General features: G+C 39.1%; 1 protein-coding gene and 2 long non-coding RNA genes across 8 annotated transcripts in view; 2 read left to right on the top strand and 1 right to left on the bottom strand.

Annotated features, from left to right (window-relative positions):
- The window catches only part of LOC136790189 (uncharacterized), a 37,575-nt gene extending 16,236 nt beyond the window's left edge, over positions 1 to 21,339 (bottom strand). For 3 of the 4 annotated variants that reach the window (XR_010829694.1, XR_010829692.1, XR_010829693.1), the window contains exons 1-3: positions 21,242 to 21,339; positions 18,298 to 18,414; positions 2,392 to 2,427 (exon numbers count right to left, since the gene is read on the bottom strand). This is a non-coding gene — a long non-coding RNA (uncharacterized lncRNA). Of the gene's footprint in view, positions 1 to 2,391; positions 2,428 to 12,527; positions 12,575 to 18,297; positions 18,415 to 21,241 lie in introns of all 4 variants that reach the window. The other variant, XR_010829695.1, reaches the window with a different exon arrangement.
- Positions 8,023 to 17,660, top strand: LOC125181255 (uncharacterized). The gene is made up of 3 exons (XR_007160293.2): positions 8,023 to 8,138; positions 16,105 to 16,220; positions 17,341 to 17,660. It is a non-coding gene; the product is annotated as an uncharacterized lncRNA (long non-coding RNA).
- Positions 21,340 to 21,524: 185 nt separating the features above from the next.
- The window catches only part of TOX (thymocyte selection associated high mobility group box), a 223,055-nt gene continuing 216,819 nt past the window's right edge, over positions 21,525 to 27,760 (top strand). The window contains exon 1 of one of the 3 annotated variants that reach the window (XM_066993017.1): positions 21,525 to 21,663. In XM_066993017.1, the coding sequence (XP_066849118.1) occupies positions 21,562 to 21,663 (102 nt within the window). In that variant the 5' untranslated portion in view covers positions 21,525 to 21,561. Of the gene's footprint in view, positions 21,664 to 21,951; positions 23,039 to 27,760 lie in introns of those variants that run through there. The other 2 variants (XM_066993019.1, XM_066993016.1) reach the window with 2 other exon arrangements.

Here is a 27,760-nt window from a genome sequence, read left to right as displayed (position 1 = left end):
ATTTACCTTCACTGAAAAGTTTACAAACTTCAGCAAACTTCATCTGAGTTATAGTTTTGTAGCAGATCATGAAGACATGAAAGTCACTAACTGCTTCTGCTTTCATTATGAAAGCTTCTCTGCCATTTATATGTGGCCACCCAGAAAAAAACAGTAGTGGCTGAATTCATGCATTGGAGTCACCTGGGATCCAAAAAAGATGAATTTGACTTCTGTAGCAGAAAAACATGATTTATGTTAAACTCTATTTTCTTGTTCAATTGGGTATCTCACTTTCAACTACTCTGATTTGCTTCGTCTTCTGAGCAAGCCACCAGATTTCTCTATAGTGCAGTTTTTTCCTATTCTGTAATATCAGGATAATGTTTACTCAGGTTTGTAAGGGGGCTTAGACAATTTAGGATGAATGACTAAAAACCAATTATTACTATTACGTTCTAACAACTTCATGAGCCATATATAGAAAAAAAAGGTGTAGCATTCACAAATTAGGCATTTTTAAATGAATCAGGTTTTAAACATTCGGATTCTTGAGCAAGGGGTGGGTCTGAGTTACATACCTAGTAATACTGCATTCAAAACAATGTTGCTGCTCACTTGGAATTAATCTTTAAAAAAAATCACCTTTAGAATTTTATAATCAGTTAAAATCAGTCCTATTGCAGGTGCAATCCAAAGACCTTTTCTCAAGAAATCATTAAGAAGACATCCCTGCATGCTTGGTGTGCTGTAGCCTCTCTACATGCAGTATATTTCACTTTAGTTTAATATCTCCTGCATTTCAGAAGATGACTAAAATTAAAAAAAAAATAAAATAAAAAAAAAATAAAATTGTAAAGAAGAAAACCATGTGTTTGATAACAGATAAAACTAGGGTCAGTGTCTGATGCACAGGCGTTTTCCCAGGCACAAGACATGTTTTCCCCAGGGGTCATTGGGTCCAGGCAAGCTGCATTCTTTCTGCCAGGCACTTTGTAATGTGCAATGAACAGTGTCATTTATTTTCATTTCCTCATACTTAATTGCATGCTTCTTGCTTCCAATATTAAGCCAGGAGGCAGGTGGTAGAAGCAGTAAACTAAAGTACTCCTAGCTGTCAGAGTTACAGACCATGCTACTCTCCTCTTGAAACAACCCAATTGTTTACAATTCAGCAGAAACTGCTGAACTGGAAAAATGCTTGCTTCCATAGCACATTCAATAGAGATTTTCCTTTTATTCTAAATAATAATAATAATAATAATAATCTGATATTCTGGTATTCTATGCATATCAAACACAAACTAGTTACACTTATCAACATTTTATCACATTAACAGGAAGCAATATATTAAGCTATTTAAAAACTGAATGATCATGCCCAAATGTAGGAATAAGATGTTTATTAACTACGTAACATTCAAGCTTATCGCATTTGGAATTATATGAATTATTTCATTTATTGTGGAAGTTAACTTTTATTTAGTTTTCACCGATGATAAATAAAATAAGACTTTATTGAAGACCCCTTAAATAAAGAACGTAATTTCATCTTCATGGTGCACTCAGGCTGACTGGATAATTACTTCTGTTGTATTTTGCTGACGGGTATGTCACTTCTATAGACTAATCAGGATTTACTAGCATATTTAGATATAATGCAAAGTTCTCATGGATTGCACTTTACAAGTTTTTTTGTGTTTTTCTTGTTTTTTTTTTTTTTAATAGAAACATTGTTGTGCCACAACTCTGTGTTATTGCTGAAACAGATGGAAATCATACCATATTGATGCAGTTAAAAGAGAATGACAAACGGGAAAAAATTGAGTAACAGTTAATATATTCATGATCACTTCAAAAATGTAGGCTCTCACTCCAGTGACTTCTAACTCTACCCAAGTGTTTGTGAATAAAAGGTGATGGTTATTCCTGCTGCAATTACCTGACAGAGATAAGTAATAAAAACAGGCTTTCTAAAAATATTATATGCTTATTTGTATAATAGTACATAGTATCATATCTAACAAAAATGTCACTGTATCAGAACATACTCTTCATTTTATCTTGTTTGCTATGTACAATTCCAATATGTCCATTAATAACTGTAATAGTATACAATATCCTTTGTATCAAGAACATATAGCTGTTCACTTTCTGTAGTACCTTACTTAAGGATTACTGATGCTGTTATTTTATGGTAAAGTTGCACACTTCAGCTGCAGGATACATGAAAGTTCAGGCTGAATCCTGCAAGTTACTCTACTTGTAAACCTTTCCTCCTTGTTTGTACACCCTCTTGAAGGCAGTGTAGCTCTGAGCAAACGATCACTTTTTTCCTTGCAAAATAAAATGGAATTATGGAGAAATGAGACATTCCATTAGGAAAGAGCACTAACTTAAGAATAGGCTTACCTTATTTTACAAAAGTCCAGTCCAAATCTCTTGTGTCTAAAGAAAGAACACAGTTAAAGAAAAATAAATAATTATAGATATATAAATAAATAAATAAATAAAAGCAACTGGGCAAAAATGAAGTTGTAAATATTACCTTTCCCACTTCCAGGTCAACTTCAGGTGTTGAGGAATTCCTTACCTGAATTTAAATCTCTATTCTTGTACGTGATGGTCTCCCACACTTTTCTCATTGCTGAATTTGTTTATTGTCATAAGTAGTATTTTTCTCCTTAAAATTCTATGTACATCCAAAGAACCCTAATTAAACTAAATGTCCAATTGCCCTAACAAGGTAATGAAAAAAGGTTAAAATTTGGAAAACTACTTAACTGTCTAAACCTTCAAAGTTTGATTTTCATGTATAACTTAGTTTTTAATATATTAAATTCCACTTCTTTTTAGTAAAACTCAGATTTCCAGACCTAGTCTCCAAAGGTACTCAGGAATCTCAGTAGATTTCAAAGTATTCACATAATCTCATTAAAATAAGTGGAAATTACACATCTTTTAGCAATCCCTGTAGGTACTTTTCTCCACCCTTCAGCATTATAATCTTTTAATAAACGTGTTTTTCAAGGCCAGAGTTTTAATCTCATTAGAATACCTGGTTCTTAAGTGACAATCCAATTTGTTCTGTTTACCCTTACAGTCAGTGGGGAGGGACTGAGACAACCAGAGGTGGTAGGATCAGCCTAGAATTTGGTTTTGCACACCACTTTCCCTACTCAACTGGAGGAAATTAGAGTAAATGACTCCTTTTTTTCACCTCAGCTATTTCCTTAAAATTAGGTGAGCTGCATCAGACCTTAAAGACAAAAATAGTTTCTTTTAGAGGTCTTTTTAAAAGAAATTTAATGCCTTTTCTCCATCACTCTGCCCAATGTTTTTTGCTTTAGCTCCCAACCTTCCTCTCGTGATCTATTATTTTAGGACAGATTACATAGACTTCCTGAAGAACTAAGAATCCCAAGTGAATGTAGGGAAGTCTTTTAAATTCTGAAGAAGGAAGGATTTCAGATGTGCCTCTGCCCTCTAGATTCCCTACTGCTAAGTTCTGTGTAACACTACTTTTGAAACATTTTGAGTTACCAAAGTCCACACACATACTGAAAAATGAGCATAAAGAACAGTTTCAGTCATTCCCCACTGCAGTAATGTACTGTATAATCACTTTTTGGATTAATATAACAGAATTTCTTTTTGGGGTGAGCCCAGTTATTGGCATACAACTTAGATACCAGTTTCTTAACAAGTCCTGGGGAGATCTAGAAAAGGTGCATGGAAAGTCAGTGGATTTGTGAAAAATAAGAAAGGGTTTATCCAAAGTCCTTTAGCCTCTACAGTTAAGTCACATAGCTTAAACAGAGAGAGACAGCTACCTTTTTCCAGGAGTCACAACATAAAGTCTACTTCTAAGCACTTTTTTCATGAACAAAAAAGGAATGAGTCTTTCCTCATTCATTTTTTCCTCCCTAAGATAGTCAGATGCAGAAGTATTTTATTGCTGCTGACCTGCCAAAGTTCCCCCTAGGAGAGACAGAGAAAGCACGATGGTACCAATGTAGCTAACAACCTACAAGTAGAAAGAACCCAGAATTCATCACCTGATTAAACAAACAAGAAATTACATTCATATATACTAAAACCAACAACAACAATAAAACATCATCAACAAAAATCTAATTGAGCCCAAATGACAACTAAGCCTCCCTCTTGGCAGAAGAAATGCCTTGTTACTAAGTTGTTAGCAATCTCTTATCCCTGGATACCCAGGAAACCATTGGTTGGGATACTCCAGAGTGTGAGTGCTAGAAGGCAAGATCTACACAAGTATACTTGATAGACCAGTAAAGGCTACTGGTTTAGGTTATGTTGGTTAATTTCACAAAAGAATATCTATTTCATAAATTCCAGTAGTGCTTGAATATGACCTAAGAATCCATACTAGTCTGTATGATTAAAAGTGCACGTCTCGTAATGTCCAAAAGAGACATGTCGCCAGTCTGCAGACAGGCATAACTCAGGATGAAGCTGCTCCTAGCCTTATCTTGTAGTTGATTTGGGGTACTATGAAATAAGGCAAGATAGATATCTTCAGTATTAAGCATATAAGTCTGTTTGTAGAGTGTAGTTGGATGTGCTTTCAAAAATTAAAGGCCTTTCCGATTGGTCTCCACTATTCATATTTTTAAACTCCACCAAAAGTGTTGATTTTTGCAGACTCAAGACCAAAGTTCTCAACTGGAAAAATAATACAATTTAGAAAAATGTTGATCCCCCCAAAGATATTTTTACTGGACTACACCCAATATGACTGCTAAACACAGATCCCTACAGCATTAGCAAAGACAGACTGGTGTGCCCTAAACAGATTGCTATGGGCTAATAAAAAAATAATACCTTCTTAATAGCAAAATCCACTCTCTTATTCCTTCATGGACTCCCTTATTCCATGGTTTTTGACTTCCATTGTGATATTGCATTATGGGAGCATCCAGAGGTGTTAGAGGGCTGGCTGGAACTATATCTCAAGCTTAAAAAGAGACATCTAATATTTATATACTGAAATACCTTCTATGTTGCCATTTGAAGCACATTCAGTGCATAATCTTGCAGATCACTCACTCACAGGTCATGTCTCTATATCTGTAAATTCCCAAACTGCAGTGTTTGTTTTTCATCTATCCAGATGAATACCCCAAAAAATATCACTTACCCTTTGACATGATAAATGACTCTGTGGGGATTTTATTGCTGAGATGCAATACTCTGGAGAGTCATGCAATCGTGCAATCCAATTAGTGTTTTAGATGGTACAACATCATTCAGTGAATGAATGGGTACAGCTACTTTACAAATAATATTGTCGGGACTCTTCCCTACCTTTTTCCTCTTCCCTAGATGGTGTCTACAGATATGGATGTGCACACATACACAGAAAATACACCATGTACTATCCTGGATAAGATCATTTCTCCTTAGAGAGACCATTGTTTTTGTTGAATTTCATTTATAAAGATTTTCCAAATTATAGATGAGGTCTTTACATGGAGCATGCATTGATGAGCACATGCTGAAAATGAAGAGCAAAATATTTGTTAGCCATTTCAGTTCCTATATTCCATTTCAATTTCATTTTTACAAAGGCATTTGAAAGCACTGGAAATCAAGTTTCAATTTTTTTGTATTTATTTATTTTTATTTTTTTCATAAACAAGTTATAAAATGCATACCCGTATTCTTTGGGTAATGCAATTTAATCTACCTCAGAAGATGTGTTTTTTCTGTTTTTTTTTTTTTTTCTATATAGTTGCTCACAGCTGAAATTTCTCAGTCATAAAGAAAACACATTTGCTACATTCCAAATGTCTACATAGGTGTGTATTTGGGAGATTTCCTTTTATTTAAAGTCACAAGGAAAAATATTGGCAGAATCTGCCATTCTTGAGTGAGTTCTCAATAAAAGTTAAGTAGGAAAAAAAATCCAGGTACCTATTCTATTGAGCCCTAATTTGAGTAACTCTAGTGAAATTCTGATATCTAATTTAACTATCATTTCTGCCCAGGGTTTTCCCTATCCCTCCATATGGAAGCTTGTACGAGTTCCAGGCAGCTTCATAACAGAGGTGGACGTTTTAAGTTATCCTTAAATTTCTTACCCTTGACCCCCAGTAAATGGACTACAAATTAGATAAAGTAACTAGTCTTGCCAAAATATGATGCAGAACTCTACTTTTCAAGCTGTTCACCCATAAAAACAGAGTATGACTTCCTTGAGCTGCATTATCAGACCCACATGTTTTATAAACTGCAAAATGGCATATTTATTGTGTTTGGGGTACTTCATTCTTAGATTTGCTCATTCATTCATGTCTAACAGAAAAAAATAGGCCATTGCCTCCTCAATCAGGATTACCAATTCAAAAATAATTATATTGTAGCAAAGGCACAAAATTCTGATGCACCTTCCAAAAAGTTATCATGAAGTTGTCAATTTTCTTTTTACTTCATTCTCTCTAAAACCTTTTTCAGTATTGCAAACTCATTTACTGGCAAAATATGGTTGAATGGAAGCAAGCACTTATAGTTTATCGGTACCTTTGCAGCTAAGTTATATTGAGGGAAATTGTGCTTATTGAAACACGTATATTGAACAAAATTTGGCTAAAGTATTTTTCTGTAATCTTGAAGTTACATAACTACAGGAGATAACATCAGTAAATGAAGGATATAATTGGCTAATTAAAACAAGGAACATTATTCTCTTTTCATTCCCATTTAGGCCTCTACTCTAAAAAGCATTTAAGAATATCCTGCTCTGTAATGTGCCTATGTACTCCTTTGGGCATATGCCCAATGAAATGTTTAAGGATGTACTCAGACGTGTTTCAGTGATCTGCTGAAAACAGACTTTAGCCTAGAAGAACATGTAGGGAAAAGTATCCATCACCCTTTTGGCGAAGGATCATAAAAGAAGGCTTTTGAATTAAAAAAGAAGGGTAGATGCTCATGCCAGCCAGAAGGAAAAACAGAAAACATTTTCAAGTCTGACATAATCTACTTTTTCTATCACCAGGCCCAAAGCAGTAAGACAAAAGTAAGGTTTATTCACAGAATCAGACACAGAAATTCACTGCATTTGGTGCACAGTCTTCTCCAGAGCTCCTTTAAATCAATGGTTAAAACCTGCTTTATAAGCTAAGAGGTCAGGAAAAGCTGTCATTACACTAGTTTGCATCACATCTAACCTCTACATAATTAAAACATTTTTTCATATTCACTTAGTTACTTAGAAGACATGGTCTGGTTAGTAAACTCATGATGTAGTTTAGACTATTTGTTCATTGTTTTCTTTTTTTCTTTTTTTTTTTTTTCACTGCCACAACACCATAGCAACCTAAACACCAAATATTTGTTTTCTTTCTCCAACACTGCAAGTTATTTTATGAAAATCTTTATTCAAATTGGGCAATGCATTGACTCATTCTGTTTGTCTCCCTTGTATTTATCTCTAAGGCATCTATCACCATGGTGCCTAAATGCTGTGGTATCTTAGTGTATGCCAGCTCTGTGCATCTTGAGTGGTATCATCATTTTTGTCCACTTTTACATAGCTTCTTTATACACACTGCAAGGAAGTATTATCTAAGACAGAACAGTCAAGGATTAAAAGTAAATAAATGTTTTCTATACTAATACACAAAAATCAGTAGTAAAATTGAAAGTCCCTACTGTTTTCTGTAGTCTTCATTTATTCTGAAAAATAGCTTCTACTAGTAGAATGCACTTTGTTGGTGAAGGCATCTTGATCTCAACTCCCCTGAACTCTACTTAAAGTCATTTGCATTCTACTTCCTAACCAGGTTGGATTACCACCTGCCCACACAACACCAAGCTCTCCTTATGCTTTTTTTTTTTTTCAGTACCTAACTCAGTTTACTGCCTTCCTTAAGACTCATTCAGATTACATCTTCCCCCAAAACATACTCATGACACTTCCAAACCAATGACTTCCCACAAATGACCTGTGCTGTCATGGGAACAGTGTTGTGTAAGCAAGCCAGCAGAGCTTCCAAGCTGCTGCAGACTAGACTAGAGAGTAGTAACAGTGACAGTTGTAAAATACACCTGCTGCCGATGGTAAAAGTAAGGTTTTTTTTTTCCCTCCTCCTTTAATAACAGACGAATGGAAAACACAGGAAGCTGTAAGTAAACTTTATACTTGAAAATACTAACTTGGCCCAAAACATTGTGATGGTGTATCTGGCTCACCTTCAAATTGAACGATTTTTCTCCCCAAATATTAAATGGAAAAAGTATTACAAGAAAGAAGTGAAATGGAAAATTGCTAAAGCTCAAGAACATAACACACAGAAAGGCAGTATTTTTTTCTAACAGCTCTGAGAAGATATGAGAAAGAGAGAAGGGGTGTGGAGGAGGGGGAGAGGGAGGGAGAGTCAAGACAAGGAAACATGAAGCAGACTGAAAACAGAATGTGAAATAATTGATATTGTTATGGAAAGACTGAAAAAAAAAAATAAGTAGGAGCAAAATCTACAGAGGCACTTTCAATACCATAAATATCATCCTGTAGAGTAGATTTTCCATAAAACTCTTAAATGTAATTGGCCTTGTCATCATTTAGAAAGCTGGATTTTTTCCTAGTTCATCTTGCCATGGGCCAGACAGCTTCTCTTTTTTTTCCCCATAGCAAGTGTTTCCCTATGGGGTTTATCTTACCTACAATGCTATGCTCCAGTTAAAATATAACTCTTACCCAGTGTTTCCATTGAAAATTTGTTTCTAACCCATTGATAAAGCAGGTTTATTATTGGAAGGTAAGCCCCTCCAAATACAGAAAAATGGGAAAATGTCACACTTTGCAGCTGTTACTGAGGATGGTAACACAGTTCAACAGCTGTCATTTGGGGAAGTGAAAGTGCTTAATATATTAAATACATGAATAAAGCATATTTTGCCTTTCTTAATGGAACATACATAGTAAAACACTTCTCTAAATTTAGTATTCAGACTCTTCGTTGATCAACATAATTTAAAATTGTATCAACAATGAAATGCAACACATTTTTAGTACATCCAAAGCTATATAAAACTGAGGATTTCTATGTATATAGCACCTTACATCTTCAGAGTTTGAAAATAGCAACATCTCCATTCTCATCATCCCATTTCACTAATACAAACAACAAGACTCCTGAGACCGGATATATGTAGAAGAACAAGACAATTTAGACTTTTCAAAGTTCAGCAGACTTTAGAGAGATCTAAAATTTCCGTTTACTATATAGGAAATTTTGCCTAGATAAGAATTAGTTCCCTGTGAATTTCCCCTCTGTGGGGGTGGGCACAGGCATGAATTCTCTTCCCTTGAAGGAATTAAATAAGCATCACCATTTCTTTTCAGGATTACAAAATTGTTCACTGACTTTTTCATCCATTGTTTACAACCCTTGCCTCTCAAGACACTGAATAACAACATGTATCAGCTAGAAAGGACCTAGCCAAATCTGTCTATGCCATAACTGTTCTTTTTTTTTTCCTATATTTTAAAAGACTCATCAAAAAATTGGTACTTGTATTCCAGTATGGTCCACCGTAACGAGATAGTTTCAAATCATTCCATGCCATATAGATTAATATAGCTGTATATGTTATATTTCAATACACCTGTGAAATTATTTATTTTGACATACTTCTTGCAGCTGACCTAGTGAAGTTCAGGATTGCTACTATGGCCAGTTGCTATGACAGCTTAACCCTTTTGTACTGATAACACAGTGACTGGTGTTAAATTCCTGGACAAATCAAAAGAAGTCCATCCCCCTATATTTGAACCCTCGTCAAGTTGTTTTTTATAGCCATATAACAAGTCTACTCCTTATGTTACTGGGGCAGCTAAAGATCCACTTTTCATTCCCAGTGTTAAAGGAATTTTCATCCTTTTAGTTCTCATGGGAAATTGTGTTAAAATTCAAGAACCTGACCTTAGGTTGCATTGAATATTCCCATTGACTTTAGGCCATAAAAAAGGAAAACTGAGGAGAAGAGTTATATTCTGTCAGAAAGAATATGGCTCCAAACACTGGAATCATCCTGACAGCTCTATTTCAGAAGTTAGCCAAGGAGAAAAAAGGGGCCAGGCATCTTGAAAATTACACACACATAGCTCACACACATGTATACACACACAAACCATGGAGGAGAATAGAGGATAGAACCTGGAACTAAACCCTGCCAATTTATCAAGCGGCAGATGAATTATCCCCAAGAGCTTCGTAGAAGCATCAGCCACCCCATTTACGGTGAAATTTTATTTCAATCTCAGCTGCAGCATAATCTAGGATCCATCTGTTTCCTCCATTCCCCCTCCCTTCTCCTTACAGTCCCCCTGCTCCTTTCCCAACTCACACACTGATATAACTCAGTGGAATCACTCCACCTCCAGTACCACAGGTTTCATAGGCCCTGCTGGCTAGGTAGGAATTGCAGAAAGAGGGATGGAAGGAATTTAGGAAGAAAAAAAAAAGAAAAAGGAAAAAAAAAAAAGGAAAGTGGCAAATTCATTTCTATGAGTTTTCATCCCAGTGAAAGCTTAGAAACTGTACATACCTTTTTGATAATTTTTAGTGCATTTAAACATATTTTCAACATCCTCCCCTCCAAAAATGTTTTAGAGAAAGGTAGCGACCAACGAGTACTGCCGTACTGCCTAGGTCTGTGTGATCTGGCTGGCTGTTACCATTGTTTTCACTCAATATCCACTCTTGTTTATTTTTCCTGTATAATGGCTCTGCTTCAAGTCCTTAATATATTACACAGAAAGAAAGTCTTAAAAAAAAAAAAATTGCATCAGAATTTTCTGGTGTTTGACCTTTCTTAACACCAGAAACCTGCTTCACCTCTCAGTTTATCAAGAGGACTCCTTGGTGCAGTTTCTTTATTGGCTTAGGCTAACCTAAGTCCTCAAACCTTGGTAAACACTCTTCTCTTCTTACCAGTTCTCATGCAGCCAGGGAGTTAGCCAGATCAAAACAAAACAAACAAAACAAAACAAAACAAACAAACAAACCCACCTGAGATCTGAGCCATGCACTAATTTTCAGACTGCTCCCTGACAGAGCTGACCTTGCAGCCATGAGCATCCTCACCCTCCCCAGGGAGGCAGCAGGAGGATGCAGCTGCAGGAGGGAGGGAAGGAGAGCAGTACCACCATTTTCAGCAGCAGCACAGATTTAAATTTACTGAAGCTAACTGCAAAACTACACCTTTGTTATGCTAGAAACAAAAACTCCCCAATGAATCAAACTACGAAAGAAAAAAAGCAGATCTGGACACTTGATTTTGAGTGTTCAAGAAAGACAAACAGATACAGAGATTCTCCTGAATCAGAAACACCAGATGGCACAGAGTTTCCACAGAAGAACTAGTAATAATACCGTACATCTGAATGCTGTGTCCATACTAACTCCTGACTTACAAACACTGCTAATATTTAAGGCAGTATATCCCTCCATTTGTTTATTATAAATTGCGCATCTCCACAGATTTCTTCCCATTAGGTTAAGGGGGAATTTCCCTGGCCTTTTTGGGTGTGCATGGAGAGCACTTTGGGAAGCCACTGGAAGAGGCACTGTATTGCAAATGCACTGTGGCCCAACTTTCAGCAACACGGATCACATTAATAGTGATATTAATTTTAATGATATTGGTAGTTTATACCTTTTGATGGCCAGTCCAATCAAGTTTACTGTGCTTTAATGTTTTTGTCTGAGAGTTAGAAAACAGCTTGTATTAAAATTTGAATAACCTTTGCAGCAGAATCAAAGCTAAGAGATGCCTTAGCATCTATGACAGGCAAAAAGCTTGGGAAACCAAGCAAATACATGCCTACAGGCCCAGCCTGAAACAGCGATTTTGTTATTTTAAGTCATGCCAGTCGGCCAGCCTGCTTTGGGTCAGAAGGAAAATAGCTAACTGCCTCTGTGCGATCCCACTCACTGAGAACACCTCAATCTGATGCAAAGCTATCCAGAGAATGTGAAATATTGCAGAAATATTTCAGTTTTCAATAGTTGACAACAGAACACTAAATATTCTATTTATATTTCTGCTATGATACTTCAGAAGGTCTTATCCTGGAACACTTAGGTGTGCTGACTAATTATGGGAGTACTGTTCATTTTGTGGCCTTAGTGCTCTAAGAGTAGGTTCACAAAGTTAGTCCTTTATGTGTGACACACATCTGAAAGAGAAAAACAAAAAGGCACAGAAGCCTAGAGATTTGATTTGTTATTTCCAAAATATTTAGTTACTATTATTCCCATAAATATGTGATATGCTAGAATATTATTTTATTTGAGGGAAAATGTTGGGTTAAACATTAGCACAAACTCCATGTGATTGCAAGCAGTCTCGGGAGTTTTAAAAGCTAAACTTTCACTGGTTATTTGCAGTTCCTTTTATAAATTTTGGGCACAGAACCAAACTTTAACATTTTACATAGAAAGACAGAATCTTTCTGAAAGATCTTTTACAAATCAGCAAGACTGGAAATAATGTGATAGAAGACTTACCGTGTATGCTTTTTCAGCCATTTCACAGAAACTCATTTTGGCTTTCTCTGAGGTAAAGATAAACCACAGCTAAGAGACAGTTATTAAATCTTCTTTATATATTCTGTATGAAATATATTAAACTACAAAAATGCTATATTCAAATAAGGTTAAGGGTCTGACTTAAACCCACACAGACATGAAAATTCAGAAATATTGTGCCTCCCCACCCTTTCCTCAGTGTCGCCAGGCATTGTAGCACAAATAAGCTGTGCTCAGATTCCTTAAACCTCTTCCTTACAGTACGTTTCTTTTTACTGGCACTTTCTACTTTTAGGTTCTCTCAGTTTGCATCTCTCTCTGCCCCAGACTGATTTTTTCAAATATAATTTCATTTTTTTAAACTTGTAGAAACATAAAATTGAGAAAAAATAAACCAAAAGTATAAAATTGTTAGCCTCTGCAACTGGCTAACATTTCTTTTTACACATAATTGACAAATCCCACACTAATGAGAGACAGGCAGGCAGATGCAGAACATGCATGACTCTCACGAAGTGTAAACACATGCTTCAGCTCTCTGTCCCCCCTGCTGAAGTGCTAGCTACACATACGTAAATACTCATTACATATTTCTCCAGTGGTCTAAAAAGGAACCTTGGAGTTAACACTGAACTACGATTTTGTGTGACAAAACACTGGACCTTCTTCCATGGACCTTTTCCCCTTTTCCTGAATACAACAGCGACCAGTGGAGGTCACACTTTATTCAAAAGAAAGTAAGACACTTGCAGACCATTCTTCCCGAGGGGCTCTCAGCTTTGAAACCACCTCCTTACCCTCCAGTACAATAGATTGGGCCTGCTGACCTCTTGGGCAAATTGCAAATTGTGTCTTCTCAAGATAACTTCAAAGCAGGAAAATTCCGCTTTGGGAAGGAGGAATGGTATCTTAGGATGATGGGTATTTTTTTGTGTTTTACAGCTGTGAACTACTCTGAGTTTCTCCTTGTTCTTTTCTATTTCTAGTTATCCTTTGTTTCTATTTAATCATCGCTAAGGCATTATGTAGTAAGGCAACTGTCTCCATGGGGCTCTTATAAATCTACATGCATTCAACAACTAGTCAGAAACTTGATAGTTTCAAATATGGCTTGGGGCTTCCCCTCCACATGCTTCATAGCATCTGATTAACGCGCATGTTCGACTGCTGTACTTACGCATGCTACTGAAGCAGCAGTTTTTAAAGATGAACAATCAAAACTGACTATTCATTCCCTTCCACTGGTACTGCTGTAACCTGCTAAAAACAGACCAAGGGACATTCCAGCAAGAAAACAGTGTTGATTACGCTCTGATAACCAGCATAAAGGCAGATGATTTGGAGAACATCCACAAACATTAATCTTTGAAGCATGACTGCAGTAAAAAGAAAAGCAAAACATACAAAATCCTCAAACAAATCAACAAGAAAATAGTGTAAGACTTTAAAATAACAGCCACTATGTATTAACGAGACACAGGAATTCAGATATTAATGGAAATGGAGATTTTCCTTAAATAGAACATGTCCCTATAATTTCTGATAAAGAATAAGAAAAGCAGACAGTAGCAGCCTTGATCCAGAAAAGGTATTTTTACCTTATACAGCATAAAAGACAGACATTCAGGAATAGCTCATCCATGAGAAATGGTGATCTCCTATTGCTGCCAAGGTCAGTCAGACCTGTTGTGATATGTTCTGTAAATGCTGACTCTATCACTTACAGTTTTCCAAGGACTTCTTTAACACCTACAGATTTTTTATTTTTATTGTGGAACAAAGCTGTGACATGAAACTGTCAAACTAGAAAGACCAGAAAAGGATGATAGGTTTTTATTACAGTTGAGGGTGACAGCTCCATTGAGAAAGCAAAGCAAAACAAAACAAAACAAAACAAACCAAAACATGCAGTTAGAAGAAAGGTGGTCTGAAGTTCCTGGAAATCCAGAATGAAAATGTAGAAATCTCAGCAAAGAAAGGAATTTTGTTCCTAAGCCAGCAGTCCCAACAGTTTATCGCACCCCTTAAAAACTGATGGCTCATACATGTGGATGATGTATCTGTACTAGTGTATCAAATGTGAATGGGACTGGATTTATTTGCTACAACAGGAAGCTGTAATGGAAACTCCCCACATAGTCTTACTATGCCTCAGTCCTGACCTTCTGCACTTCAAATGCCAACTGTGCCCCCTTGTGTGGTACTTTTCTGATGCTAACCGTAAGTCCCTAGGGTACTAAGTTAAATTCAGACAAGACATTTTGCTTTTTACTTTCTCTAGTTCAAAAATAAAATGACCAAAAGCCAAAAGCCAACCAAAAAAGGGTACGTTTCTAGCCCTAAAAATTAAATTTTTACTCTGTGAATTCCTTGCTATGGTTATATGTAATCATTGAGAAAAGAGCCTGGATCTCTCTCTGTTAGCATCTATAATTCTGGGCAAAACAAAAAGCACATAAAAGAAAGTATGTAGCCTACTTTTTGTACAATTGGGTGGGAGTCTACTGTTTCAAGACCCTCCATACTTGGAGCTTTACAAAACACCCAAGGTGTTGCTCCACAGACGTTGTAAATACAAAGGAGGAAGAAAACCATTCTCTAGCAAATGACATCTTTGCCAGATGAGAAAGCAGGGCATAGGGAAAAAAAAAAAAAAAAAAGGTTTTAAGTGTCTGTAAAGATCTCCTCATGCCACAAGAGCTCATTCAGTGGAATTTCATCTCTATTTGGGAGTTTCAAAAAGAAAAATTATGACATCACTGATCTGAACTGAAAAATGATTAATCATTTGCTTGCATTCTGTCTTGAGAATTCCCTTTTCAATGCTATGGAAAATCTGGTGATCAGACTAGTCCTCATGTTGTCCCCTTCTGTGGTGACCAGCCCTCTGTTCTGTCTTTATTTTCTCATGACCAGTCATCTGACATATTCAGCTGATAATATGCAAATATTTTACATATTTGCAAATACAGACAGGTACTTATAATGGTATCAAACATTTGTACAGATCTGTTCTCAAGACATCCGCAATCTATATGATGCATTCCTGAAATAACATCTACATAACTTCTATGGATCCTTGCTTTTGGGGTGAAAAAACAACAATAATAAAAACAAAACAAACAAAAAAAACCCTTTAGACACAATTTTTAATTTGCAAAATAAATTTTTGAAAACACAATTTTCCTTTGAAAAAATTCTGAATTTCTGAAACCCCAGAACAGTCCTCCAATACACGTCAGATAAAAATAGCATGAAACCAAAAATTCCTGATCTCTTATACTTTGAGATGTTTCATGACTGATTTAAAAAGATAAGCGGAAGAGTGGAAAATTGGCAACCTTAACACTTGGGTGTATCTTTCAATTGAGAACTAGCATACTGTGATGTATTTTTGAGCCTTCCTGAATATCACGTGGACAGTGTATCTCATATAAAATCACTTGATATGGTGGGATATATAGGAAGGGAGAAAAAGGAACATCATGTTTCCCTTCGTTTCTCTGACCATGAGAAATAATTTGATTCTAAGGCCCAGTGAAATATTTTCTTTCAGGTTTGGCCTACTGTTTGTATGCCTGCAAGGCCACATTAAATTTGGTAACTTGAATTGAACCAGCTGGCAGTGTCTTCGAAGCATATGGGAATGGATCGAAGCTGCAAATATGCAAGGTGAATTTTACATTTTTATATTTCTTGCAAGGTTATTTAAGATCTAAATTCTGTGAGGTGTTGTGTGCTTAATTCCTACTGTAGGCAATGGCAGATGAGTGTGCTAAGAACCTTTTGTAAGATGCAAAACACAGTTCAGGTTCAGCCCACGTATCTATTCCTCTATCTGTTAAATTGGCTATGTACCATTTGTTTGGAATGAGAAGACATGGCAATACTTAGGCTTTCTCTTTACTTTGTAACAAAGGGAAGTCAGGGACTTTCCTTAACTATTTAGAAGTGATCTTTACTTCCTTATGGAGATGAGAACAATTTATTTCCATGCAAGTGTGATAATACAGGGCTGGTCATTTTCACCACAAATGAATTAAACAAGACAGGAACAGTGGATAAAATAATAAAATAGCTGCCTCTTTCATTACCTGTTTGACAATACTTGATTTGACAGATTATTAGGTAGCATTGCAAATTGTTTAAATACTCTGAAACATATATCACTGCCATAATGCTTTGATACCATATTGTGCATGTTTCTGTTTAAATACACTGATTTATGCTCGCTTATGAGGGCATACCCAGAATGTCAACAACATTTTAAATGAATCAGTTTCTTAAAGGATTTGAGTTCATGCTGATGAAAAGGCCAGATTAATTACTTTGTTTTAAATATTCTGTAATCTTAATATCATTATCTTTTGCATCTTCCCAGATCCAAGTGTCATACTCAGTTTAAGGACATGAAACAGGACATCCACACAAAAGGGATAGACTCTTCATCCTATTATTATTTAATTAACTACTCTCTAGAAATTGATGAGCGTTGAGCTTTGTTCTGAAAGGTAAATAGTCCTGTGTGTCAGAAAGCAAAGCAAAAATTTCAGCAGGAGAGTTTTCCTTGGCAAAATCTCACGTCTCCCCTTTTAGCTTATCTGGACCTCCTGGTTCCCAAAGTACAGCCCACAAAACAAGAAGCAAGAAGATTTTCCAGTCCAGGTGTTCTGAAATATGTAGGTGAAAACTTTTCTTTAAAGGAGAGCCAACCTTATGAGAAGGGTGTTGTGGTGCCTATGTATAATAAATTATATGCTATCATTACAGTCTCACATCTTCTTCTTCCTAGGAAAATCAAGATATCTTATCTTAATAGATGATCAGACACCTTGAATGGAAATCCCAAATAAAACTGGATATCGATGTTTAAAACAAAAACATGCTGGGCTACATTCTCATTTAAAGTAAAATAATTTTACCTCTTTTTGGCTGACAACATTATTTATGCCTACTGATGGCCCTCAGTATACTAGACTGAGTACCTGGACGAGACATTTGTGAAGATAAGAAGATGCCCTATCATCTTGGACATACTGACTTGCTCCTCTCCCTTCCAACAGTCCAACCATTGCAGCACCTCCATGAGAACATGTGAATGGCTTAACTGGTTCAGCACAAGGGCTTGCCAGGCCACCACTCTCTTCCAACAGGCATTAAAGCCTCATCTGAGGACAAGTGTGTATGACACCCCACCTCCCCTTGCCCTGTTTTCCCCCAAGCTTCTACCTCCTGCTACTTTCAACTCAGAAGAGTTTCTGATCCATTGGTGTGTTAATGACCTCCCAGGTTCCTTTGAAACACTTGTCCAGTCTGCTACGTAAGCTTCTTGCATCCACAACAACTCTTCGGCAAGGAATCTATGTGAGCTCTCCATTGCATGAAGAAAATTCATACTATGTACTCTCACTCCAGCAGACAGCATTTAAAAGAATAACAACTTCTTTAGTATCAGCAGATACAGATCGTGTTTCTCAAGGCATTTGTTCCTATTTATATAGGAAAAGCAATGACACTCTGCTAATACACTAGTGTAGGAACCTCTTTCAAGATTATTTTGGAGACACTTCAATGTTAATGGCTGTAAAAACTCTCAGTGCCCTTCTTAACAAATATTCTTTCATTTTGAGCTTCTACAATCAGATTCATGTTCTTTAATCTGTTGCTTTTATTTATTTATTTATTTATTTTTCTAGAAAATGCACCTACATGAGCTAAAGTGGCTGTGTTTGGTATACCATTGACTTACCCTGGAAAGGGCCTTGCTTTCTCAGTCCACAGAGGAAAAAACCTTACAATAGTATTAACATTTTCAGTTCCAGTCTCCACAAATGCATTATCCTAAAGCTCCCAGTGAATACGTCCCCTACAAAACAAAGAAAACTTACGAGATTATTATATATATAGCTTTTTAATTTTTACAAACTGTACAGATATCTGCCACAAATCTCAGGTGTTTTTACCATCTCAGTGATTAAATCAGCTCTGTAAGTAGCAGCAAAAATTTTATAACCTCTCAGGGTCTGCATCATTAAGTACTGAAAATAACTTGAAGTGCTGTGCAAAGCAAATGGTACAGTTGTAAACTCCTACAGACTCCTAGGAACTTGCGTCTTTCTTAAGGCAATCATCAGTAATATTTCATATAAATACAAAGCCAAATCTGTAGTTTCTGCAATCATATGTTTAATCATTCCGGTACTGACATCTCCAGCTCTGCATTAGGATGCGTTAGGCACCTGAATATACCAGTCACTCAGACCAACTTTTCTAGAATCAGTATCTCTATCATCTTTCTCCAAAACAGGCTGAAAAATAATCCATGGCCCATGAATAACAAGTTTCTCAACAGCAGCTTTTCAATACAGAGCTGCAATCTGTCTCCCATTCACTTTGTCAAATTATGGTCCACATATCAACCACTAGCAGTAGTGATATATCTGTCAAGCGTCGAGTACATTTCTTGCAAAAGGATTCTTTTTTAGGATTTTTAACTTTCAAAATGTCTAATCCCAAACATGCAAAATAATGAGTCAGACTCCAAAAATCATGAGATTTTTAAAAAAATATGTTAATTTCTTTTCCTTTTCTTTCTGGAGCTTTTTCTGGGTCATGTTTTCAAGCTTTTCTCCTAAGCCATGAAGATTTCAAATGTTATTAAAAAAAAAAAAAAAAAGACAGAGATTCTTCTGTAATTGTATGTTTATAGTAAATATTTATTTTTACCACTTACTTTGTGTTGAAGTGACAACTCAGAATCTTCTGAGATATTTCTGATCAAACAATCCTGAGAAAATAACATTTGTTCTAACCAGTCTTCTCTAGTTTTCCTTACATTACTTGTGTATTTTTTTCCAGATAATTAAGCTTTACTGAAAGTAGGTTGTTAGACACGGAGGAAAACCATGACTTGACACTATCTTGAAGGACTCTTTACAATATCAGAGTATCTGAGGTAGTGATTATAAAGCCTCGCACAGTGATTCTCCAACCTGAAATGTGTGATTTGCTCCCCTTAATACTGAGTCCCCTTGAAATCTTTATTTTGGATTTGTTTTGCTGTGTTTATAAGACACTTCTGTTTGAAAATGTTCATTACAAATCTTATTAAAAGTTCTTCAGATTGCAACTTTTTTTGTGTGTGCGTGTGTGATGGAAACATACACGAGTTCTTAATAAATGTAAATGTTCTTGCTAATTGCAATCACCTCAGCCTATTTGTGCGCCACTCACTAATTTGTTTTTATTTAAAGAAGAAATACATTCTTTTTGTGATACAATTCCTCTATGGCATTATCTAAGCTGACTACAGTGTCTTTCCTCTATCTTTTCTCTTCCATCCCTTCTGTCCTGATTAAAACTACCAGGGACTCTGCAGGAAACCCAGTGGGATTGCTCATCGTGTGAAGTCACTGTTTCTTTCATTGTTTTTGTCTGTTAAACCTTCTTTCGCTAGTCAATCCCTCTCCCTCACGTCAGTGGGTTCCCAACTTTCCTTTGTTAGCACCCTTGTTTACAGCTAGTTTTGCTCCTCTTCTTTTTCACTGCCCCATTTTGTCCCTCTTCCTTCCTCCCCTATATCTGCCCACCTCCTGAGGCTTCCCTCTTCCAGACTTCAGTGAGAAATGATGTGCCTGGTGTTAGCTGCCCGCAGCCCAGCGAGGCCCAAGCCCTACACAGTCACGAGATAGACCCCTGTTCAAGAGGCATGTCAGGGATGGCTTTTATTTTTCACTTGGACCCTGGTTTCTGAGGCGTGCGCGTGGATCCCTGTTCATTTCACCACAGCCTCTGGGCGATGGCTTTACTCTGCTGGCACACAAGGCGAAGGGCTCACCCAACCTCTCAGGCCCGCTCGCTGGTGGACCCCAGTCAACCAGGACGACTGACGGGTGCAACCTGTACAAAACGGCTTTGGAGGGAGCCCAGGAGCTGCGGAGGTGGGCCGGGGGCTCTCACATAGGCTGCCCCCAGGCCCTGCCCGCGCCCACTGGGGAAGCCCGTGGCCGGCCCACCGTGCCCTCCCGCCTCCCCACGACCCACAGCCGCAGGGCTCGGGCCGAGCCGGTCAGCCACGGCCTGAGCGGAGGGGGTGCCATAGTAACCGGCGGGGGGCCGGGCGGCGCCGGGGGGCCGGGCGGGGAAGGCGGGGACGGCGGCGGGATGTCGGGCGCGGCAGCGCCCCCTCTCCGCGGCTCCCAGCCCAGTCCCCCGGCGGCCGCAAATGGCTCTTCCCTCGCCAGCCCCTTTGTGTGAAGCACGCTCGGAGCAGCGACTCCGCCGCCGCCCGCCGAGCCGTGCCGTGCCGTGCCGTGCCGTGCCGTGCCGAGCGGAGCCGTGCCGAGGCGAAGGGAGAGAGCCGGGCGGCGCGGGGCGGCCATTCCCCCCCCACGGGGCTGCACGGGGGGCCCGGCCGCCGCCTCCCCCGGTCCCCGCTCCTTACGGCGGAGGGCAACCGAAACACACCGCCGGCAAACGAAACAAATAAATAAATAACAACAATAAAAAAAAATAATAAAAAAAAGAGAAAGAAAAAAAAAAAAGAACGGGAAAAGAACAGAGGGAGCGAGCGAGCGAGCAGGAGGGAGGGAGGGAGAAGCGAACCAACTCCGAGACTCCCATAAAGAGCGGCACACACGGAGCTAGCGCCCCGGTGCCGATGCGTGGGGGAAACAATAAGTACTCGAAGTTACCTGCCCTGCCGTAGAAGAAGGAGGGTTTGTTGATTCTCTTGCAGACATCTGCAGACCGGTGCTTTTTTGGAAGAGTTTTTTTTTTTTTTTTTTTCTTTACAAACCACAAACGGATGTGAGGCAGGGAAGGTGTTTCTTTGACTACTGAAGTCAGGCACCTCTTTTTTTATTTATTTTTTTATTCTTCTCGGTCTTGTTGTGTGTCCCCCCCTCCCCTCACACACACACACATACACGCACCCGCACCCCCCCCCTTTTTTTTTTTTTTGCACCAACATTAACCACCAAAAGAAAAGGAGTTTGCTTGATGTTTTAGTGAAATGGACGTAAGATTTTATTCACCACCTCCTCAGCCTGCAGCCGCTCCTGATACGCCTTGTTTGGGACCTTCCCCCTGCCTGGACCCCTACTATTGCAACAAGGTGACTCGCGTTTTGTGTCGTCCGAGGTGTTTTTCGTTTTTTTTTTTTTTTTTTTTCTTCTCTTTTTATCTGTGCTGTCGATTGTGCTGTTGTCGCGATGCATGAGCCGCGCACCAAGTTTCGAGCGAAGCAGGGGGCAGCGGCACTTGCCGAGCTGGGGGCTTCGGGGGGCGCAGCTGCCGCCGCGGGGCCCCCCGCCGCCGTGCGGGCACCCCCAAGTAAAAGCCCGCAGGAGGCTGGGGGCGGGCGGCTGGAGCGGGGGGCGGAGGGGGTGGGGGGGGTGGGGGGGGCATTTTCCAACAACACGGTCCCTTTCTGAGAAACAACGTGGACGAGGAGGTTGAGGTGGAGGATTTGGGTTTCCACGGCTGCTGTTAGTATGGGAAGGGGTCGCGGTCTCCACAGAGTGGGGGGCAAACTCTCTGCCCTGTGGTGCTTGACGGTGCCGGGAGCACGCTGGGGTGCCTGTGTGTGTGTGTGTCCGTGACACGCGGGCGTGCGCGTACAGCATCTATCCGTGCACAGCTCCCTGGATGCGCGCTAAAACACGGTGACAAGTCGGCTCGGCGCACTTTGTCCCCGGCCAGTTTCTCCGTAACTTGATGAAAATCCCTGCAGATTTAATGGGTGACGAGAGCCAAGTTTGGGGGCTCCCAGCGCTGGGGAGAGGGCACCGCGGGGAACAGCGGGCCGGGTGCTGCCAGCCCGGAGCACTTTGCGTTACTTTTGCTCCCGAGGAGCTGGAGCATTGTTCCTGCCTCCGGGGCCTGAGCCAGCTGGGGCTTTATCCACGAGCCGCACTTCGCTGGTACGGCACGGGCTGCGCACGCGGCTGAACGCCGGCCGGAGGAAACCGTCAGAAGGGCGAGCTGCCCGCAGCCCTCCTCCAGCACACCCCTTAGGGGCAGGGGGCTGCGGTCACGCACTTTTCCCTTGGGACGGGGCTAAAGGCTGTGCCTTTCTAACCCGCTGCTGCGGGACCGGGACCGGACCGGGGCTGGTGCGGGGGCGCGGGGGGCGAGGCGCCCCCGGTGCCGGGCAGCCCCTTTCGGCTGTCGCCCATTGTGAGGACGGGCTCACGTGTGCGAGAGATGTTCCGAGCCTCCCCTCGCCCTGCCGGCAGCTGCCGAGCTCCGGAGATAAGCAGCCAAATAGGAGGTAGCCGTGTTGGAGCGCAGGGGCTTGCGGCGCCCGGGTGAAACCCTCTCAGTTTTCAGGAGAGATTTCCCACATGGTCTCGTCTACCAATCACAACAGAAAGGACCAAATTCATCCTGGCCGCATTTCACATGTACTCAATGGAGTGATAGAATTCAGGGATAAATCTGGCCCTTTGTGGTGGATGCCTAAGGATATTTCGGGAGGGATCCCAGAGGTATGATCGTTAGCAGTGCTTTCAGTAAGTGTGCTTTGCATTGCCTGCCTAACCTGCCCTATAGGTCGGAAGTTTGTGCAAGGAGTGAACTTTGTGCAGCAGGAAGAGTCCAGATGCATATAAGCGTGCATGTGGGTATTATTTTTTTTTCGCAAGTGCTCAGAGTAATCGTCAGGCTACTCTTGCCTTTGATCTGTGACTTGCCATTATTTTCTCTGTTTTTGTACGTTGCAATCACAAAGTGTTGCCGAGTAAGAAGCTCGGGCTAGAATTAATGACTTAAGTAGCAAAGTGTCTGAAGACCCATTTGGCAATGAAAGTGGACAAACGTTATTAAACCTATCAGTGATTTAAAGCTTCAAAAAGAAGGTAATGACTTGAATACACATTTCACTCATCATTCTTGAGATAGTGGGCCAGATTTAATTTAAAAGTTAAATGCTTTGGAAAATCAGGAATTACTTTAATATATTAAATCATTTTCCAATTAAGTTCCTTAAATCATTTTTGGTGGGTTGCACTGCAAATCGAATAAATTAATTTAGAAAGTCGTTTTCAGAATTTCTTCACTGGCTGGTTAAAGCTTCTTTTAAGTCATGCCATGTATGAGGGAGCAAACTGTTCTTTTTAAATGCAAATGAGACACTCATTCTGGAGACAAGTTGCAACTCTTCTATTTCACTTTGCCTGAACTGATAATGTGCTTAAAAGTGCACAGTCATAAGACATATGTTTTATGCTTGGAAGACTTACCAGGAATGTTTCGTGTAAGGTACTGAGGATAGGATGAATGTCTTTTTCAGATGTCTTCACCACTGACCATTGATTATATTAAATGGACAGAGGAGGTTTGCTAGGCCCCTTGGAGGCGTACATTTACCGAACATTTCATTTTTCACCCCCTTCGTTCTCTCCCTTCACCCAGCATGATTAACATTGCTGTGAAAACTTATCTGACTTGTTCTAAACATGTAGTCATGTTACAGTATTACTCTGTCACTCATCTTCCTGCAGTGTGTATTCAGGGATCCTGCGGGGAGGCCTGCAGGATTTGCTCTCCAGTTAAGTTTGGGTGACTCTTTGCAGCTGATCTCTGCTGGCAAAGGGGATGGTTGCAGCAGTAGGATGGGTCGGTGTTTGGGACTGGAGTGGTGGTCTTGCTTAGCTGTTTACCTTTGGCTAAATTCCGCAAAACTCATCCAGGACTGGTTCTTGCTTCCTGTGAAGTTACTAAAAACTTGCTTTGGGCACTTGCTGCTGGACTTGGCGCTTGTTTGCCCACCTAGGTGTTGTTTTCTTCTGTGACAAATACAGCAGACTTTGATTCCTTACATTTTAAGTCTGCTTGAGCTACTGATTCTTGAGAAAGTATTTCACAAATACTTAGACTTTTAAGTTTCCTAATTATTTTGTTAACGGCAGTTTTTTTTTCCTGATCAAATGATTGTACTGTATGAGTGAGTACCCAGGCACATGTACTGGTGGTATTGACAGTGCGTTTTTTTTCTATAGTCAAAGGAAAATGCAGTAACGTAGATTCAAACAGTCACATCTTATCTTACAGTTTTCAGTTGGCAGGCTTTGTTTCAGAAGACTGCTTAGATCTTTACTTTATAAACCTAAAATAACACTCTAAGCATCTTAGTCTAATATTTCTCTATCTGCTGTGAAAGCTCATTATACTGTGCATATATTGTTCTGCAGGCTTTTTCCTTGTTTCTCTCATAGTACCCATGGAGAGAGAAAAGTGAAAGAACAATGCAAACAATGTTGGTTATGACAACTGTGTGAGGTATCTCTTATACAAACAGACGGAATGGACGGTATGCTGCAGTATATAGGTCAGACTTAGAAATAACATAGTGGAGCTCATGTGCTGGACAGACAGATTTAGAGTTGGGGTTGTACTGTTCGCCTCTTGAAACCTGAAGCATAATTGCATTTCAGACATTTGCAGGCTAATAACAGTAGTCTGTTCAGTTGAAGTTTATTTTAGGAAACCTCGCGTTCCTTAATCGAGTTGCATGTTACAAAAGAAATAACTTTGATAATCAGAATGCATTAATGCGATAGTAGAGTACAGTCAGAGATTTCAGGGCAGTTGAAAAAGTCTGATGGTAAGTTTTAATGTTTATGTAGAGGGCAATAAATAGCATTCTCATGGCTTTCCATTTTGAAGTTACCCCTCTAAAGAGTGCTTCAATCAGTACTGTAAGAAGGATTGGTATATTTTCATACTTGCAACTTCACAGTGTTTTCAGATATCTGCTCACATAAAGTGCAGTTACATAATTATAGTTTGACACAGTTAATGACAGGGATGCTGACCCCTGCCAACAGTAGGGAGAAAATAATGGTCTTTACTGCTCCCAATGGTTAGCCTTGCAGAATTATGCACTGTATTCTTGGGTGATTTGCTACCTGGTTCAAAAATAAAGGAGCCTACAACTCATCTTTCTTGTGTTCTCTGGTAGTTGTCAGTGCAGTAGAAAAATACAGCCAGACAGCAGAGGTAGAATGATAGGCTATCATTGTTTTTAAAAAGAAGGATACAGAGGGAAAAAAAAAAAAGAGGAAAGCAAAATTTTTTCAAATGAAAAAAACAAAGTGACGTTGAATAAAAATGGATAAGGAGATATGATGCAGTACTTTGTAAGCAGGAACAATCCTGCTAGCAATCAGAACTCCGCAGACCAAAAGTGCATATATTTATATACAGCATTTAGAATAACTTATTGGGTAAGCTTAAGTCCATCATAGAGGCTGCCCTTTGTAAAATGTTCCCTGGCTGTTTACAAAGTGTACATTTTTTCCAGTGGCTTGCTACTGTCCACTCTATCTGAGATTCAGAAACAGAATTCTGGAGAGCCAGCACTCTGAAGGACAGCTCTGAAGCTGAGATGTTCTGTTAGTGTTTTGACAGATTATGCTCATCTGAGAGACTACCATTTGTGTATGCTGGGAATTTCTTTTTTCCCTTGGATAACTACTTTGTCCCCTACTGCATTAGAATCATACTTGAAATTTGTTAGTGCTTCTTAAAAGATCAAGCAGTTACATTAGAGTTGACTGTTGATTTGTAAGTGTTTTAGTTAGTTTCAAGAAATACCACATAGGAAGAAGTGAAATGGACTTTTCTTTCATGTGTTGCTAGACCTTAGAAAGTAGTCTCAGAGTTATAAGCAAGCCTCAGGTGTGCTTCTTCAAATTTCAGAGTTTCAGAAAAGAAGTGGTACAAATTTAGTGGAACATAGAACATGATTTATGTATGTGCTTTTGAGAAATATTTCTCAAAGATGTTTTATAAACCAAAGCATTCAGTCATTCTATTTTATTTATTTTTTTATTTTTTTCCCTGCCAAATATCAGTACCTTGAGAGAAACTATGTTTTATTCTCTTACCGGAGAGATGTATTTCATCTCTAGTGCACTATCCTCAACCAGCCTTACATGAGGTCTACTGAAAAAAATAAGTGAAAACTGTAAACTCTCAAGAATGTTGAATTTGATAAACTGTTCATTGCATGCAGTACCCTTGGTGTTCGCATGAAACCAAAGAGCAGCCGGAGTTGCATTCATAGTAGGGATGTAAGGAATTGATACTGGGGAGAAGTGGGCACTCTCAGCTCCTGTTGAATTCAGTGCCTGTTAGGGACAATCACACTTTACGAGGAAGAACTGAGCAGCCTTCTGCCCTCAGATTCCCATTTTTGCTGGACTTTCGCAACTTGCTTACAATGCACAGAGGCATTGGGAAATGGACTATGTTTAAAACACGATTTAATACTAAGCAGAGAAACATCCTAATCATGGTAGGATTTAGATCAAAATTCTTGAATATTTAAATCCTCTATTGATGGCAGATGTAACAAAGCTTTGACAGTGGAAGCAAAAAGCTTCCTCTAACTGCTCTCAGCATAGCTGAAGAGTGACCTGAAAGCTTCGCTTCTCATGGTGAGAGGCTAGTCCCTGATCAGTTCAGACCTTGGCTTCTGGAACCGACAGCAGTGGCAATTAGTGGCAGCTTTGTTTATTTTTTTGAGGTGGACACATGCTCTGTGGATGTCTCCCTGCACAGGCTGTAAACACTAATTTTAAATATAGCCTAACCAAATTAAAATGTTGTGTTGTTTTGTTACACAACTAGGTACAGATTTTCTGCCCAAGGAGTAATTTCTCATTAAAAGTGCTGAGTTAAAAACTGCTCCAAAACATGGTTTGTAACAGGAGCGCTAAATGACTGTTAATTATGGCAGGGTTTCCAAAATACTTTAAGACATGAAATTCACATTAATCTGAATGAGATTTTCTTGGTCATAACATTTCTGCCTACAGCATTTGGTTGGAAAATAGCAACAGTTCATTATTCTATGGTTAGGCATGGATTACACAGTGTTAGCAGCAGCATCAAACATTGCACTTCCACAGCAGCATGTGCACAGAAGAAAATCTCATCTCTCCTTCCACTGGAATATATCTGCATTTTATGTTCATCAGTTTCGATCAGTTTTAGGTTAATAAGTCAGGGCATTGAATATAATGTTTAGCTGTTGACTTGGGTCTTCAAAGTTAAAATTGGTTTTCAGCAGAGATCTTGGTGCAACTGACATTTGTAATGTCTGTGGTTTTCTTTTGCTTCTTCTGTTTGCAGTAAGTAGTTTATTTTTAGCATTTGAATTTCACATGGCTCTACTAATATTTATATCTTATCTTTCGATTGCA

Source organism: Anser cygnoides, chromosome 2, assembly GCF_040182565.1.
Source record: "Anser cygnoides isolate HZ-2024a breed goose chromosome 2, Taihu_goose_T2T_genome, whole genome shotgun sequence".
In the NCBI taxonomy this organism is placed as follows: Eukaryota; Metazoa; Chordata; class Aves; order Anseriformes; family Anatidae; genus Anser; species Anser cygnoides.
The sequence above is the reverse complement of the archived record's forward strand: the minus strand, read 5'-3'. Positions and strand labels throughout refer to the sequence as shown.